The sequence below is a fragment of the Parasteatoda tepidariorum genome, chromosome 10 (assembly GCF_982258835.1).
Source record: "Parasteatoda tepidariorum strain Cologne lab strain chromosome 10, Ptep-v5.0, whole genome shotgun sequence".
Lineage (NCBI taxonomy): Eukaryota > Metazoa > Arthropoda > Arachnida > Araneae > Theridiidae > Parasteatoda > Parasteatoda tepidariorum.
Genome location: NC_141764.1, coordinates 82565368 through 82578669, shown reverse-complemented (window position 1 = coordinate 82578669; position 13302 = coordinate 82565368). Strand labels below are relative to the sequence as shown.

General features: G+C 26.1%; 2 protein-coding genes across 3 annotated transcripts in view; one reads left to right on the top strand and one right to left on the bottom strand.

Moving 5' to 3' along the window:
- The window catches only part of LOC107443024 (calpain-7), a 33148-nt gene extending 26394 nt beyond the window's left edge, over positions 1–6754 (bottom strand). Inside the window, exons 1-3 of the mRNA XM_043043804.3 lie at positions 6428–6754; positions 1663–1771; positions 1289–1449 (exon numbers count right to left, since the gene is read on the bottom strand). Coding sequence (XP_042899738.1) covers positions 1289–1449; positions 1663–1771; positions 6428–6535 — 378 coding nt within the window. The 5' untranslated portion in view covers positions 6536–6754. The remainder of the gene's footprint in view (positions 1–1288; positions 1450–1662; positions 1772–6427) is intronic.
- Positions 6755–6959: 205 nt separating this feature from the next.
- LOC107443034 (uncharacterized) overlaps positions 6960–13302 on the top strand; it is a 52062-nt gene continuing 45719 nt past the window's right edge. Inside the window, exons 1-2 of one of the 2 annotated variants that reach the window (XM_016056771.5) lie at positions 6970–7479; positions 11161–11263. The gene's annotated coding sequence lies outside the window, so the exon portion shown is untranslated. Of the gene's footprint in view, positions 7480–11160; positions 11264–13302 lie in introns of both variants that reach the window. The other variant, XM_016056777.5, reaches the window with a different exon arrangement.

Here is a 13302-nt window from a genome sequence, read left to right as displayed (position 1 = left end):
ACTGCACTGTCAATATTAAAATTTATTATTATAAAATTAAAAGAGCTAAAATGACTCATAAAGAAAAATTAATTGTTTAACTATTTATGAATAAAAAATATTCTTTCAACTTTCATTGTCCTAAGAAATTATAAATGCAATGTAAGAAAGTATATATGTAACAGACGTAAATCCAAAAAAAACACATCAACTTAAATACATTTTGTTCTAATGATAAGAATTTCACATAGTAAATGTAAATTTTAATAATTCAAAAAAGCAACCTCAAATATGCTAATTAATTAGTGCAGACTATTAATTAAGTTGTGAAATCAGGCATAAAATTTGTATTTATTTTCAAATAAAGACACCTTTTTTACAACAGATTTATATTTCTAACCATCAAGATATGATTGAAAGTTGCTACATGAAATACACAATATTAAGTAATTTAGCTGGTCTGTCAAAAGTTTGGATCTCTTAATATTAATTTCATTTTTTACTGATGCCACATCTGAATAATATTTGAAGGAAATTAAAACTTTAATGCATACAAAATTCACTTACACAAAGATAATTCTACACAAAAAAATAATCTGTAATAATGATAATTTATGATTTTTTTCTTAGATTATGTAATATTGGTCATCAGAAACATTTCGAATTTTATAAGGTTCACAAATCTTTACATAATTTTGAATTACTTAATTTTAAGTGACTAGATACAAAATGTAGGCAAAATTTTTATAACTTAGTAAAACCAATTTCAATCAAATTTTGAAATTTGTTATTTAAAATTTTAACGTAATTAAAAAAATGTGAACTATCATGCACATTACATTTCAAATTCGTTTTATAAAAAATACAATTTATGATTATGAAATAAAATAAATAATTTTTAAAAAAATTTCCATAGAATTATATGAATTGTTTTAGACTGACTTAAAAGATATGACGAAATAAGAAAAAATTAACAGGCCAAACTTTCGACTTTTCTGCTGATAAGACAGGAGCAACCATACTTTTCAAATTGCAGTTATCCATAGCTGCCGGGAATAAAAAAGATAATGTTTATTCAGAGAAAGTACATTTTGGCATCTGATGTTGTTGCTTAGAAGCACTAATTATTTAGAAAATTTGAGGCAAAACTTTCACATCATTAAGATCACTTAGTGTAAGTTTAGTATCCTTAAAACAAAAAGTTTTGAGGACACTTTTTTTTTTGTCTCACTGTAGTATTTTAAAAATGAAAAAACTATTTAATTTTAGAAATGAAATGTTTGATATTTGTAACAGAAGTAGTAATTACTGTTTTTAAACAAAGTTCAGCAGCTTGTAAATAGAGTTCGGTAGCTTCTTTATCATTGCCATTTTCATCTTCTTCAAAACCTTGACGTAATAGAAATTCAGCTCTATCTAACTGCAGACTTTCTTCATTTTTTACAGGTTTATTTAGATTACATTCTGCCTCTAAAATATAGCAATGAAATTTTAGTATTCATATTATCTAATATGTATCATATCTTATCATTAAAAAAGAAAAGAATTTTGCAAGATTTTAAAAAGGATATAAAATCAAATACATCAATTTAAACCTAGATAACTATATACGATGCACAAAGTGAAAAGTTAGGTAATAAATTGAAATTTAAAGCTATAGTTTTCCTTTTTTTTTAAACATACTTATTTTACAGAGATCATCAGCCCGTTTAAGATACTCATCAGATTTCTCCCTGATGCCTGCAATTTGGGATCCTAAGAGATAAGCGGCAGAAAGGGTGTGAGCAGATACCTGTAAATAAAATTTACAAAAAATGAGTTCCTGAATTACAAAGTAAGGCATGGAAGCTTGTTTTTATGGCTGAGGTTTTTAAAGTGTAAATTTTAGATATTTTATCCTGGATAATATAAATTTAAGAAATACAATGAATGTTTCATTATTTATTGCAAAGCATACAAATTAAAGTTTACTTTGCACCAAGCACTAAAAATAATGCCACACTAAAAAAATTGTTTGGTTGCAAAGAACAATATAAACTTAAAATTAAAAAAAAAAATCAAAGACGGCACCATTTGTATTACTTTTTGATGCACATCAATTAAATACAGTAGAAAACCGATTATCCGGAACGATCGGGACCATCTCTATTCCGGATAACTGATTTTTCGAGTTTTCTGAATCGCTACAAAAAGCCGTTTTTTTTTATTGTTAAACCCAACTAAAAAAAAATATTTGGAAATAATCTTAAAAAGAAGAAAAAACGATGAAGTAATACACTAATGATTATTTCCAAAATGATGGTAAGGTAAACATCTTTCAAAAAAGAAAGAAAAATCCTAAAATCTTATGAAGAAAAAAAAATTTTTTTTATCAAAGGCTGGAAAATTTATCGAATTTCGTTTCGGTTTTCTGATTTCCGGATAACGGGTTCTGTACTGTACTTAGAATACGACTATCAGTTAGAAGGATAAGACTTAACTAAAAGACTATTAATATTCTAATTTATTCAATTCACATTTTGTCGACAACAGAGCTCCAGTTATATTTTGTTTTATCTTATGTTTTGGCAATTTAAATGTTATTTGGTCTTTGCAACTTAATTTTGCAAAGGAGTGCACTCACAATATTTAAATATGTTATGGAGTTCATGCCATCATAGAAAGTCGGTGAAGCACATTTCAAACTATTGTGATATGTAAAGACTTAAATAAGTTTGGAAATATTCCTACTTTCTCTCTTGTTAACATATTATTTAGGAAAATTTCTGAATCTCAGTATCTGTACATAAATGCCACTAAGTCATAGAAAACGGGCAGTGATAATCAAAACTAAAAAATATTCCACAATCAAAGGCAAAAATCATTAGCCAAGCATCAATCAAAAATCATTAGAAGCCATTATACACACAATTTTAATCTATTCAAAATATAAGAACTGGAGAGTTAAACTTGGTGATTTTAATTGGTGCAAACAGGTAATGACCTGCAAATAATATTCCCGAAAATTTAATGCTCAATAAAATGTGTTAAAATATCTTTCAATGTTTAAATAGAAAATATATCAGAATAATTAAATATTTTTAACATTGTGTTGATTGTATATTTTAAATAAGATTTCGTACCTTATAGCATATCTTATTTAAAAATTCATACAATTAATACATTAGAAAATTAGGAATCTAATTGATGCACTTTATGCAGACCATTAAGTATATGTTCTGTAATTTTCTGATAATGATGAATTGAATATTATTTGTAAATATTTTAGTCTAAATGCATTGAACAGTTATTGTGAAAGTCTAGGATTAGGCATCTTAGGCAGCTAGTAGACTATGCAGATTCCAATCCATGGGTAAATCAGCTTATATATAATGCTAACCATGTTACAACCATCATGCCTTGGTCACAAAATTGAGGAGCCTTAGCATCCTTTACTCCTTGGCCTACACTGGGCTATTGCAAGAATGCATTTTTCTTAAAAATTTTGATCTGTTCTGTTTTAATTGGTTTTACTTACACAATTATTTGAAACAATTGATTATCAAGTGACAAATGATTATCATTATATAAAGAATTATGCTATATGAAAGCTACAAACTAGATTAATTGAACAATTTTGTACATTTTAAAAGTTGAAATAATTCTACTTTAATAGCTTTGTGTTTCAAACTTAACTCACCCATGACTATCTCAAAAACTAAAAGGTAATTGAAATATAACATTTAGTTAAGAGATGTAACTATCAGATAAAAAAATTCTCAGATATGATGAATATAATCATGTTTGGAAAACACACATATTAAACATTTTTAAGTTAGGTCATAAATTTATGATACAAATTATATTATCTAAACTTAATAATGTTCACTAACACAAAAACAAGGGATATCTTCCCCTTTCTATATCTGTTCACATCAACTGTATTTGCCCAATTATTTTAAATAAATTAAACAAAGAACATACACAGAGGTTTTCCCCAGAATGGAGAAAGATTTCTCGATTGTTGGAAGAGTTCCTTAATGTGAACTACGGCAGAATAATTGCAAAATCATGGCAACTGCTGGGCAGAGACCTGCAAACACTAAATAAAAGAAAATAAGAAAGTAACAGCACAGAAGGCGACCAACTTAAGGAAATTATAACCACCCTCAGGCAAACCACTATAGGTTATTTTTTTAAAAAAATTGCAAATCAAAACTCCCTGTCATGATCAGCCACTTCAATTGCAATCCCCAAGGCGCCAAATTGGTTTTAAAAGGGAAAGTTTTTATCAGGGTTGGGTTTTTGACGTCAAAAAGTGGTTTTTGACATGACAAGGGTATAATACTGGTTTAAACCGTCAAAAACCCGTCAAAAATGTCAAAAACTGAAGTTTGCCAAGAAAATATATAAACTTCAAAACTACCAACAGTTGCCATGCATTATATTGAAATTTAATTATACTATAGGTAATCAGCAGGTTTTAAAATATTTTTTAATTAAAATTAAGGTAAAATAACAGATTTAAAATCTCAGAAATTTATATTCAAATGCATGTGCAGAAAAATTTTGCACAAAAATTGTTTAAATATTTATATTTAAAAATTTTTTTTTCTTCTTTTTGATACTTAAGAAAATTAAAAGTTTATTACTATGCATTTTTGACATATAAGGAACATATAACTAATATTTATAAGGAACTTACAAGTTATGTTGTATAAATACAAACTTGATATAAGATACAAGTGTATAAATTTTTTTTTTTAATGTTATACCGAATATCTTTATTATCCAGTATGTTAATTTGAATTTAAAAGTAGTTATATTTATGAATAATGATAAATATAATTCATATTGTTTATTATATTTATTTATAATTATTACACTTATCATTTTAAAACAATTTTTATCTCTTAATTTTTTTTTCTCCACTTGTATTAAGAATACAAATAATGCATATCTTGAAAGCAAGAAGTAATTATTTAACAGCTGAATATTTAGATATTCAACAAAACTATATCGTATTCAGCAAAATGAAATTCACAAGTATTTGGATAAACTAAATTTTCAGCATAGTAAATGAATAGGCTGAATATACTGTAAATCGACACTAACTACTCTGTGTATTTAACAGAAAGCACTTAAATTTGTATTGTCTTATGTTAAAAAGATTATTAAGAAGATTTAAAAGAATATTAAAAAGATTTTTCTTTAAAAGAAGATGCCTAATGTGCAAAACTGCTAATGTTTATCTTTAAAAATGTCTAATTTTTAGTATAATCTATACTATACACTAAATTTGGTTAAAAATAAATTTCTTAATAATATCACTGCAGATTTTCAATAACACATGAAAACGAATACATAATATTACAAAAGATGTGAGTTTTCAAAAGTATAAGATTTTGATTACTATTCAAAATATAAGTGTTTCTTCAAAATTTTAAATTTATTTTTTCTAGAACATATTTAGAAACACTATCCTTTAAAAAATATATAAATTTTATGTATTAATTAAATTTCACATATGAATATAGGTTTTTGACATTTTCGACATTTTTGACAGTGAGGTTTTTGACGTGACGGTTTAAACCATGGTTTAAACTGTCAAAAACTGTCACATGTCAAAAACCTGCCAACCCTGGTTTTTATTCAAAAAAAGCATGTAGACGATTGCCCGCGGGTAGCTATGAGTTTTACACTTCGAGATAGTCTCTTTGTGATGTTTTTTTTTTTTAATTTCTCACGAGCCGCTGCCTGGAAGTTCAATAACTCCATTCCCTATCTTGATCTATCTATCATGACAGAACACAAAACGAAAATATCCCCTAGAAAAGGCACAAGTCTCCATTTCGAGTTTGCCCCATTCGGTGAAAAATATTTTTAGTTTCGTTTTATCATTTTTCACTGGCACTGCCCAGGAGTAGCCAAAAACTGGGAAGTTTTCCGTAGCGTAATCTGTGGCAGATTAATCGTCTAGTCTTGGCAGCTTCCGTGCAGTAGCCAGCGAGGAACTAATAAAAAATATCACCGAGACCAACTCGAAAGGTATAACTCGTAGTCACTCCCGGGCTAACATCTACATGTTTTGTTTTTTTTAAAAAGTTAGCAAGTTTAAAATCTGTTAGGTACCTTAGTGATTGTAGTTGGCGCGAGATCATGATACCAAATATCCCCAAAAAACTTAGCGATTATTTTAACAGTTTGGAAATATTATAGAGAGAGTTTAAGGGCGATGTCAACCTTCTTCCACCAAAAGGTAACTCTAGATACAATCAAGTTAACATTTCTTTTATACTAGTGAATTAGTAATTAATATTTATAGTGGTAGTTACGTCACATTATTCTTGAATTTCATAATTATCATATATGAATAGTATACAAAATCGAGATTCAAATATACATTTTATCCACGATATGAACATCAGTATAAAGTAAAGATAGTAAAAATAATACATAATATCCATACTCTATAATAATAAATAGCAGCGTCATAATTCTTTTGCTGCTCAAATTCAATGGCTCGATTGACAAATTCAACCGCATCTGCTTCTGCTTTTTGACATTCTTCTGTCATTATGTTAGAATAATGCGATGAATACAGCAATAGATAACTCAAAAGTTTATTTTTAAATAGTTCATGAGAATTTAAAACACATTACATTGCAAAACAATAAAAGAACTTAATATTAACAGATTTATTTATAAATACTTTCATTTCTTTTTATATCGTATAGTTTCACTTTTATAAATATAAACATTAGTTTTGCAGTTTCAGTTACAATCTTATAAACACGGTTAAGAGTAAATTGCTACTATTAAACTTCAGATTATTAAAAAAAATTTATTCGTTATGCTATATTGATTAGAATTGTTCAAAATAGATTGCTACAAATTGTATTTCTCTTAAAATATATGTCTTAGTCATTCGCTTCTCAAATTAGCAAAAATATTAAGACATGTTATTCAAACAACTAGTTTGGCAACATATCAGCTAATTTGTGTTTTGGTAAATCGATCTGGATTTAAATGTCCATCAGATGTTGATCTGATGTGCTACGGGGATGTGGAAGATTACAGTTTCTTAAATAAAGTTATTCTTTATAAACTAAACATTTTTACATATTAAACTATGGAAATCAATCTTCTTTTAGTTTCGTTTTTTTTATTGCTTGCTACTAATGGGCAATATTCTGTCAATTTGAACTGATATTTGATAATTTTAGTTTGACAGATGCTAATAAATAAAACTTTGAATTTGCAAGACATGAAATATTTTCATTTAATATTCTTTCAGTTTTTACGTATTACATAAATTACGTTCTCATTGCATTTATGGAATTTTTTTTTATCTCGTAAAAATGATTGGAACTCTACTTATTAAGTTTGTACGTAGTATCAGCTGTTAAAGTTGGCGGGATCAAAAGTGTACAGATCAAGTTTTAGGAGGAGACTGGAAGATTGGAAGAAACAGAGAAGTAAAAAGAAAAGAAAATCTTTTGTGGAAGAAAATACAATTAAGTAAGTAAAAAAAAATAATTCAAACTTCATCTAAAATATACCAAAATTATAAATTCAGTAAAATTAAGTTTAAAATTTTGATGATTTTAGCTTTGGAATAGTTGTATATTATTTTTTCCTAAATTGTAAAATTACTATTCAAATACACAAACATAAAGCTCTTTTTTTGAGCAGACTGAATTTTATTTAATTTTTTGATTTTAAAAATTGTTATATATTGTTAAAAACTTTTATTGATTTTAAAAATTGTTTAAATATGATAACTTTAGTTATAAATTCTACAAAATTTAATCTGTTGAAGAAATAAAATAAATTTTAAAAAATTTGGTTTATGAAACTGGCGGGTTTATACTTAAACTTTACATGTCACACACAAAACTACCATGATAAACTTCTAAATTTTATTGACTAATAATTTCGCTATATGGTTGTTATATTATGTAAATAATTTGCTCTATTTTTTTTCTTTTTTACATTCTTTACTTCACATAGTTCAAAACAAAACTTTCTTCATTATCAACTCATTTTCTATTACTTTTAAGGGAATCCATCTATATTCACTTTAGAAATACTGCTATTGAGGCAAAGTTTTATGCAAATCAGCTCGACTACATGTTAATTCAAAAATTAGTGTGAAAATATTGATGCTCTTACAATATTTTTGTTAAATAGTATTACAAAATCTTAAATCATTAAGTTTTCACTCATTGACTAGCTTTTTATATTAGACTACCAAACTATATCTAAAATTTAATGAAAAGTAAGTTTTTTCTGCATAAATCACAAATTTATAAAGAAAAAAAGTGCACATACAAACCACATACATGTGTGCTATCTTGATCTGATAATTTTAAGCCTCGGTCCTTTATTGTTTTCTTGTAGGAAATATTTCTAAAAATAATAGGTATCTTGATTTCTCAGCAACTGATTATGCTTTTTAATAAAAAAAAAAATTTACTTGATGCAGATATATTTTTAGACTTTTATTCTGTTTACTTGCTTAAATCTATCATAAATATTTTGATTTTGATTTCAAATGTTATTAGAAATTTATTGTATTTAATGACTATAGAAAGTACAAGATAAATGATATTTTTTTAAAAAAAATAGTATTCATTTAATCTTGAGAAGAGAAAAAAATTTTTCCTTAAGTGAGTAATTTTTCAGAATATTTTCAAATTTTGACTTATATAATTTCAATTTTCAAAATTATGTCATCATAAAAGATTTTGAATTAAGTTTACAATTCAATTTAAGGATGTATTAAGTTATTTTCCTGCTAAACACCATTTTGCCATTCAATAACATAAAGAAACCAATTTTTTTTTTTTAAATGCAAAAAAAAGTTGACATCTAAAAGTTCAAGAAGAAGAGAAAAATAAGAATGATGGGCTAATGCACAGAGGGTTAATTCAATAAGATAGATTCTGTTCTTCACTCTTTTTCTCAGCAGAAAAATGTAGTTCTATTTCTCTTTTTTAAGCTATTTATTTCTTGTGCTTTTATTAAAGATCAATTATGTTATTATTATTAAATATCAAAAAATTCTAGCTATAGTCTAATTCTTCCCAAGAACTTAGAAAAATATTTGGAATGACTACTTGCAATCCTGTAAACTTTGTCTTCAGTTCCAATTTAATTTTAATGTCTTTAATTTATTTTCAAATACTGTACAAAAAGTGTTCAATTTACCTTTTATTGTTCCTAGTTTGCATCTGTGCAAACATGTCATTTTAATTGGTCTCAGTTCAGTTATTTATTAAGTCTGAATTTTTATTTTAAATTTATTAGAAATGTAAGTTCTACTTAATTCTTGTTTTAAATTTAGTTATAGGTAAATTTTAAAACTTTGTGTAACAAACAAAACCCCTTTATTACTGGATATTCCTTGAAATTTTATAAGTAATATGAAAATTTAATTTAAATTGAAAATACTTTTTAAACATCTTCTTTTTATTATGCTATGTAAGTTAAGTTTAAATCTGAAATTATACTTTCACTTTCGAAACAGATAAAATGTTTTTGCTACTAGTCTATTTATACCAAAATTTGTTTCGTAACTAAATAAAGTAGTAGTAAAATCCAAACAAAATTTTAAATTGAAGACAATTGTTGCATGATATTAAAGCATAGAAAAATTTGACTTTAGTATTTTCTATTGGAAATATTTTAAAATTAGCTTTTACGTTGTTTACAATTTAGTGTAGTAAAATAATTTACTACCCACAAATTGTTCTGTTATTTCTTATTTTTTGGAAAATAAAATTTGAAAACTAGAAAATGATTAAAAAATTTATCCAGTTATAAATTGTTTACTTAAAACAAAAAAGTTCTATTTTTCTCACTTTAAAATCATTTCTAATAAAAATGGTGTATCAAGATGCTTTTTGAGTTACAAAATGTAATATTTAGACATAATATAAATTTTCCTATGATAATTTAATGCTTTAAAGTAATGATACTTATGACGTAAATGACAACAGTATAAGTATTAGCTCTATTGTGTTATAAATGAAGCTAAACAATATTTTAAAAAAAAGCACAAATAATCTCGTTTTAAGTTATTTGTGACATTATTTCTGCTTATTTCACATTGTATAGATTTATTTATGTAAATGACTGATTTAACCCTTTCTTTTCTTAGATGTGTGTATTATATTTTAAATAGTAGTGTTTTCACATATTTTTGAATTAGATAATTCTTATATGCTGTATTCTAATAATAAGCTGACCAATGTCCACCTGAAACTAAAAAATTAGTAAAATTTCTTTACATATATTTAAAAATTCACCACTTTACCTTTGTAATATAATATTGAATGAACAGAAATCTATCGCAGTGCTTCTCTAATGTAAATAGTTTTTTTTTTTTTTTTAATTATTAGAAGGAGGCGAGTATTCGAATGAGTGGAGGCGAGTATTCGAAAAAGTTACATTATAATTTAAAACTATGAATGTGTTAGTAAAGTATATCTCATTGGTAAATCATAAAATATTGAAACACAATTCGAAAATTCACAATTTATAATATTATTTACACAGAAAAAAAAAATTTTTGAACAGTTGTTTGAAAAATGTATAAAAACTGAAGTTTTTTTTCAACATATCTTTCCTTGAAAAACGCAACTGTAAAGTTTTCTTTTTCGTATATATTAACCTATCACTTTAGTTTAAACATCTGTTTCGATGGAAAACATGACTGTAAAGTTTTCGTATAAGTCTTCAAAATGTTTTTAAATTGTGGGAGTGAAGTGAAACCTTTTTTTCACTGCAATGATTGTAACTATGCAGTGTTGACACTTTTACAGAAACTTGAGCTAATAACGTAACGTATGTTTTTAACATATATATCTCTTTATTTTTCTCATAAGTAACTATCAAAACAGTTTTGTTTCCGTATCATTCAGCAAAGAGTTTTGAAGAGTAGAAACTGAAGCTTGTTTTCACCGCAGTCAATGTGACCATGCAGAGTAAACACTTTTACAGAAACTTAAACTAATTACGTAAAAATCTGTAACATCTAACAACATCTGTGGAAATTGTAGGTTTAGTTTTTAGATATCTCTTAATGTAAAACGTCACTGTTAAGCTTACTTATGTTTTTAACATATATATATTTCTTTATTTTTCTAAGTCTCAATCGAAACCGTTTTATAAAGTTTTTGTTTCCGTATCATTCAGCAAACATTTTTGAAGAGGTAGAACTGAAGCTTGCTTTCACCGCAGACTCTGCAGAGTAAACACTTTTACAGAAACTTGTAACAGTTTATAACTTGTGTAAAATGTAAGTTTTTTTTACATATCTCTCAATTAAAAATGTCACTGTAAAGTTTACGCATAATTTTAACATATCATTTTAGTTTTCTCATATGCCTCAATAAAAAAAATACAAAAAAAAGTTGTTTTTTTTCAGTTGTGTAGTTTAGCAAACCATATTAAAATGAAAAACTTAGCTTATAACTCTTGTAAAAATTGAAGAATTTACATATTTCTTAATGGATAAAGTCCCTTTGAAGTTTTCGTATAAATTTAACATATCTTTTTCAGTTTTCGCATATGTTTCCATAGACAATGTTTTATAAGGGTTTTTTTTTTCACCGTGTTCAGCAAACCGTTTTGAAAGGGGAAACTAAGGCTTGCTTTCACCGCAGTAACGTAGTTCTATGCAGAATAACCATTTTTACAGAAACTTTAGCTTATATACGTTGTAAAGATTGTAGGTTATACATACACTGAATTGGAACATCACATTGAAGTTTTTGTATAATTTTAACATATTTTTTTCAGTTTTCGCATTCTTCTCAATAGAAAAAATTTTGCAAAACTATTTTTTCTTCTATGTAATTTAGCTAACCGTTTTTGAAAAAGATACAAAAGCTAGCTTTTACAGCAGTCAGTGTAGCTATGCAGAGACCATGCACTTTTACAGAAATTTTATTTTATGACTTTTTTAAAAATAGTAGATTTTTACAATTCTCTCTTAATTGAAAAGGTGACTTCGAAGTTTTCGCATAATTTTAATATAACTCTTTAGTTTCCGCATATCTTTCAATATAAAAATTTTTATATAGTTTTTGCTTCCGCATGATTTAGCAAACAATTTTAAAGGGAATTACTAAATCTTGCTTTTACCTCAGTGAGTGTAATAATAAATATTTTCGCAGAAACTACAACGTATATTGTAGGTTTTTTTAATTGAATTGAAAACGTATCAATAGTTTTCATATAATTTTAACATATGTATGTATTTTTAACGCATTTCTCAGTAAAAAACGTCAGTGTAAAGTTTTCGTATGATTCGAGAAACTGTTTAGAAGAGGGAAGGTGAACTGAAGTCTTCATTCAGCGTGATGATTCTAACTATGCAGCGTAGACACTTTTACAGAAACTTAAGCTAATAAGGTAGAATGCTGTATCATTTAACAACATCTGTACAAAGTTTAGGTTTAGTTTTAATATATTTGTCAATTTAAAATGTCACTGCAAAGTTTTAACATACATATCTCTTTAGTTTTCGCGTATGCCTCAATAGAAAATGTTTTGTAAAATATTTCTTTCCCTATCATGTAACAAAAAGCTTTGAAGTTCTTCTAAATCTTGCTTTTATCGCACTGATGGTGATTATTCATTGTAAGCACTTTTCCACAAACTTTAACTTTTAAGTTTGTTTTTTTTATAAATATTTTTTGGTGAATAATGTCTTTCTAAAGTTTTCGTATAATTTTAACAAATCTCTTCAGTTATAACATATGTCTCATAAGAAAATCACTATAAAGTTTCCGTTTTTGTTTAATTCAATAATCAGTTTTAAAGAGAGGAAACTGAAGCTCGCTTTCACTGTGAGGAGTGTGACTTAGCAGTGTTAACACTTTTACAAAATCTTTAGCAAATAACATGAAATTCTATAAAAAAAATTGTAGAAAAAAATTGGAGATTTAGAATCGACATATCTTTCAGTAAAAAAAAATTCATCATTAAGATTTCGTATAATTTTAATACACATCTCTATAGATAAAGTTTTTGAAAAGTATATGTCGCCATATAATTTAGCAAAACATTTCGATTAGAGGAAAACTAAAGCATGTTTTCACTACTATGTGTGTATCACGACAATCGAAACCAGTTATAGAAACTTTAAATGATAACGTAGTGTGTAATGTCTAATCACTTGTAATGAACATTCTATGAATCAACTGGGTTTTTTATCATTATTCTATTTATGCTCTAAAACATAGACGTTAACTTAATGTAATTTTTTAAATACGATCCTCGCTTGAATTGACATAAATGTTATGTCACTCTCACCATGACTTGGATTATTTA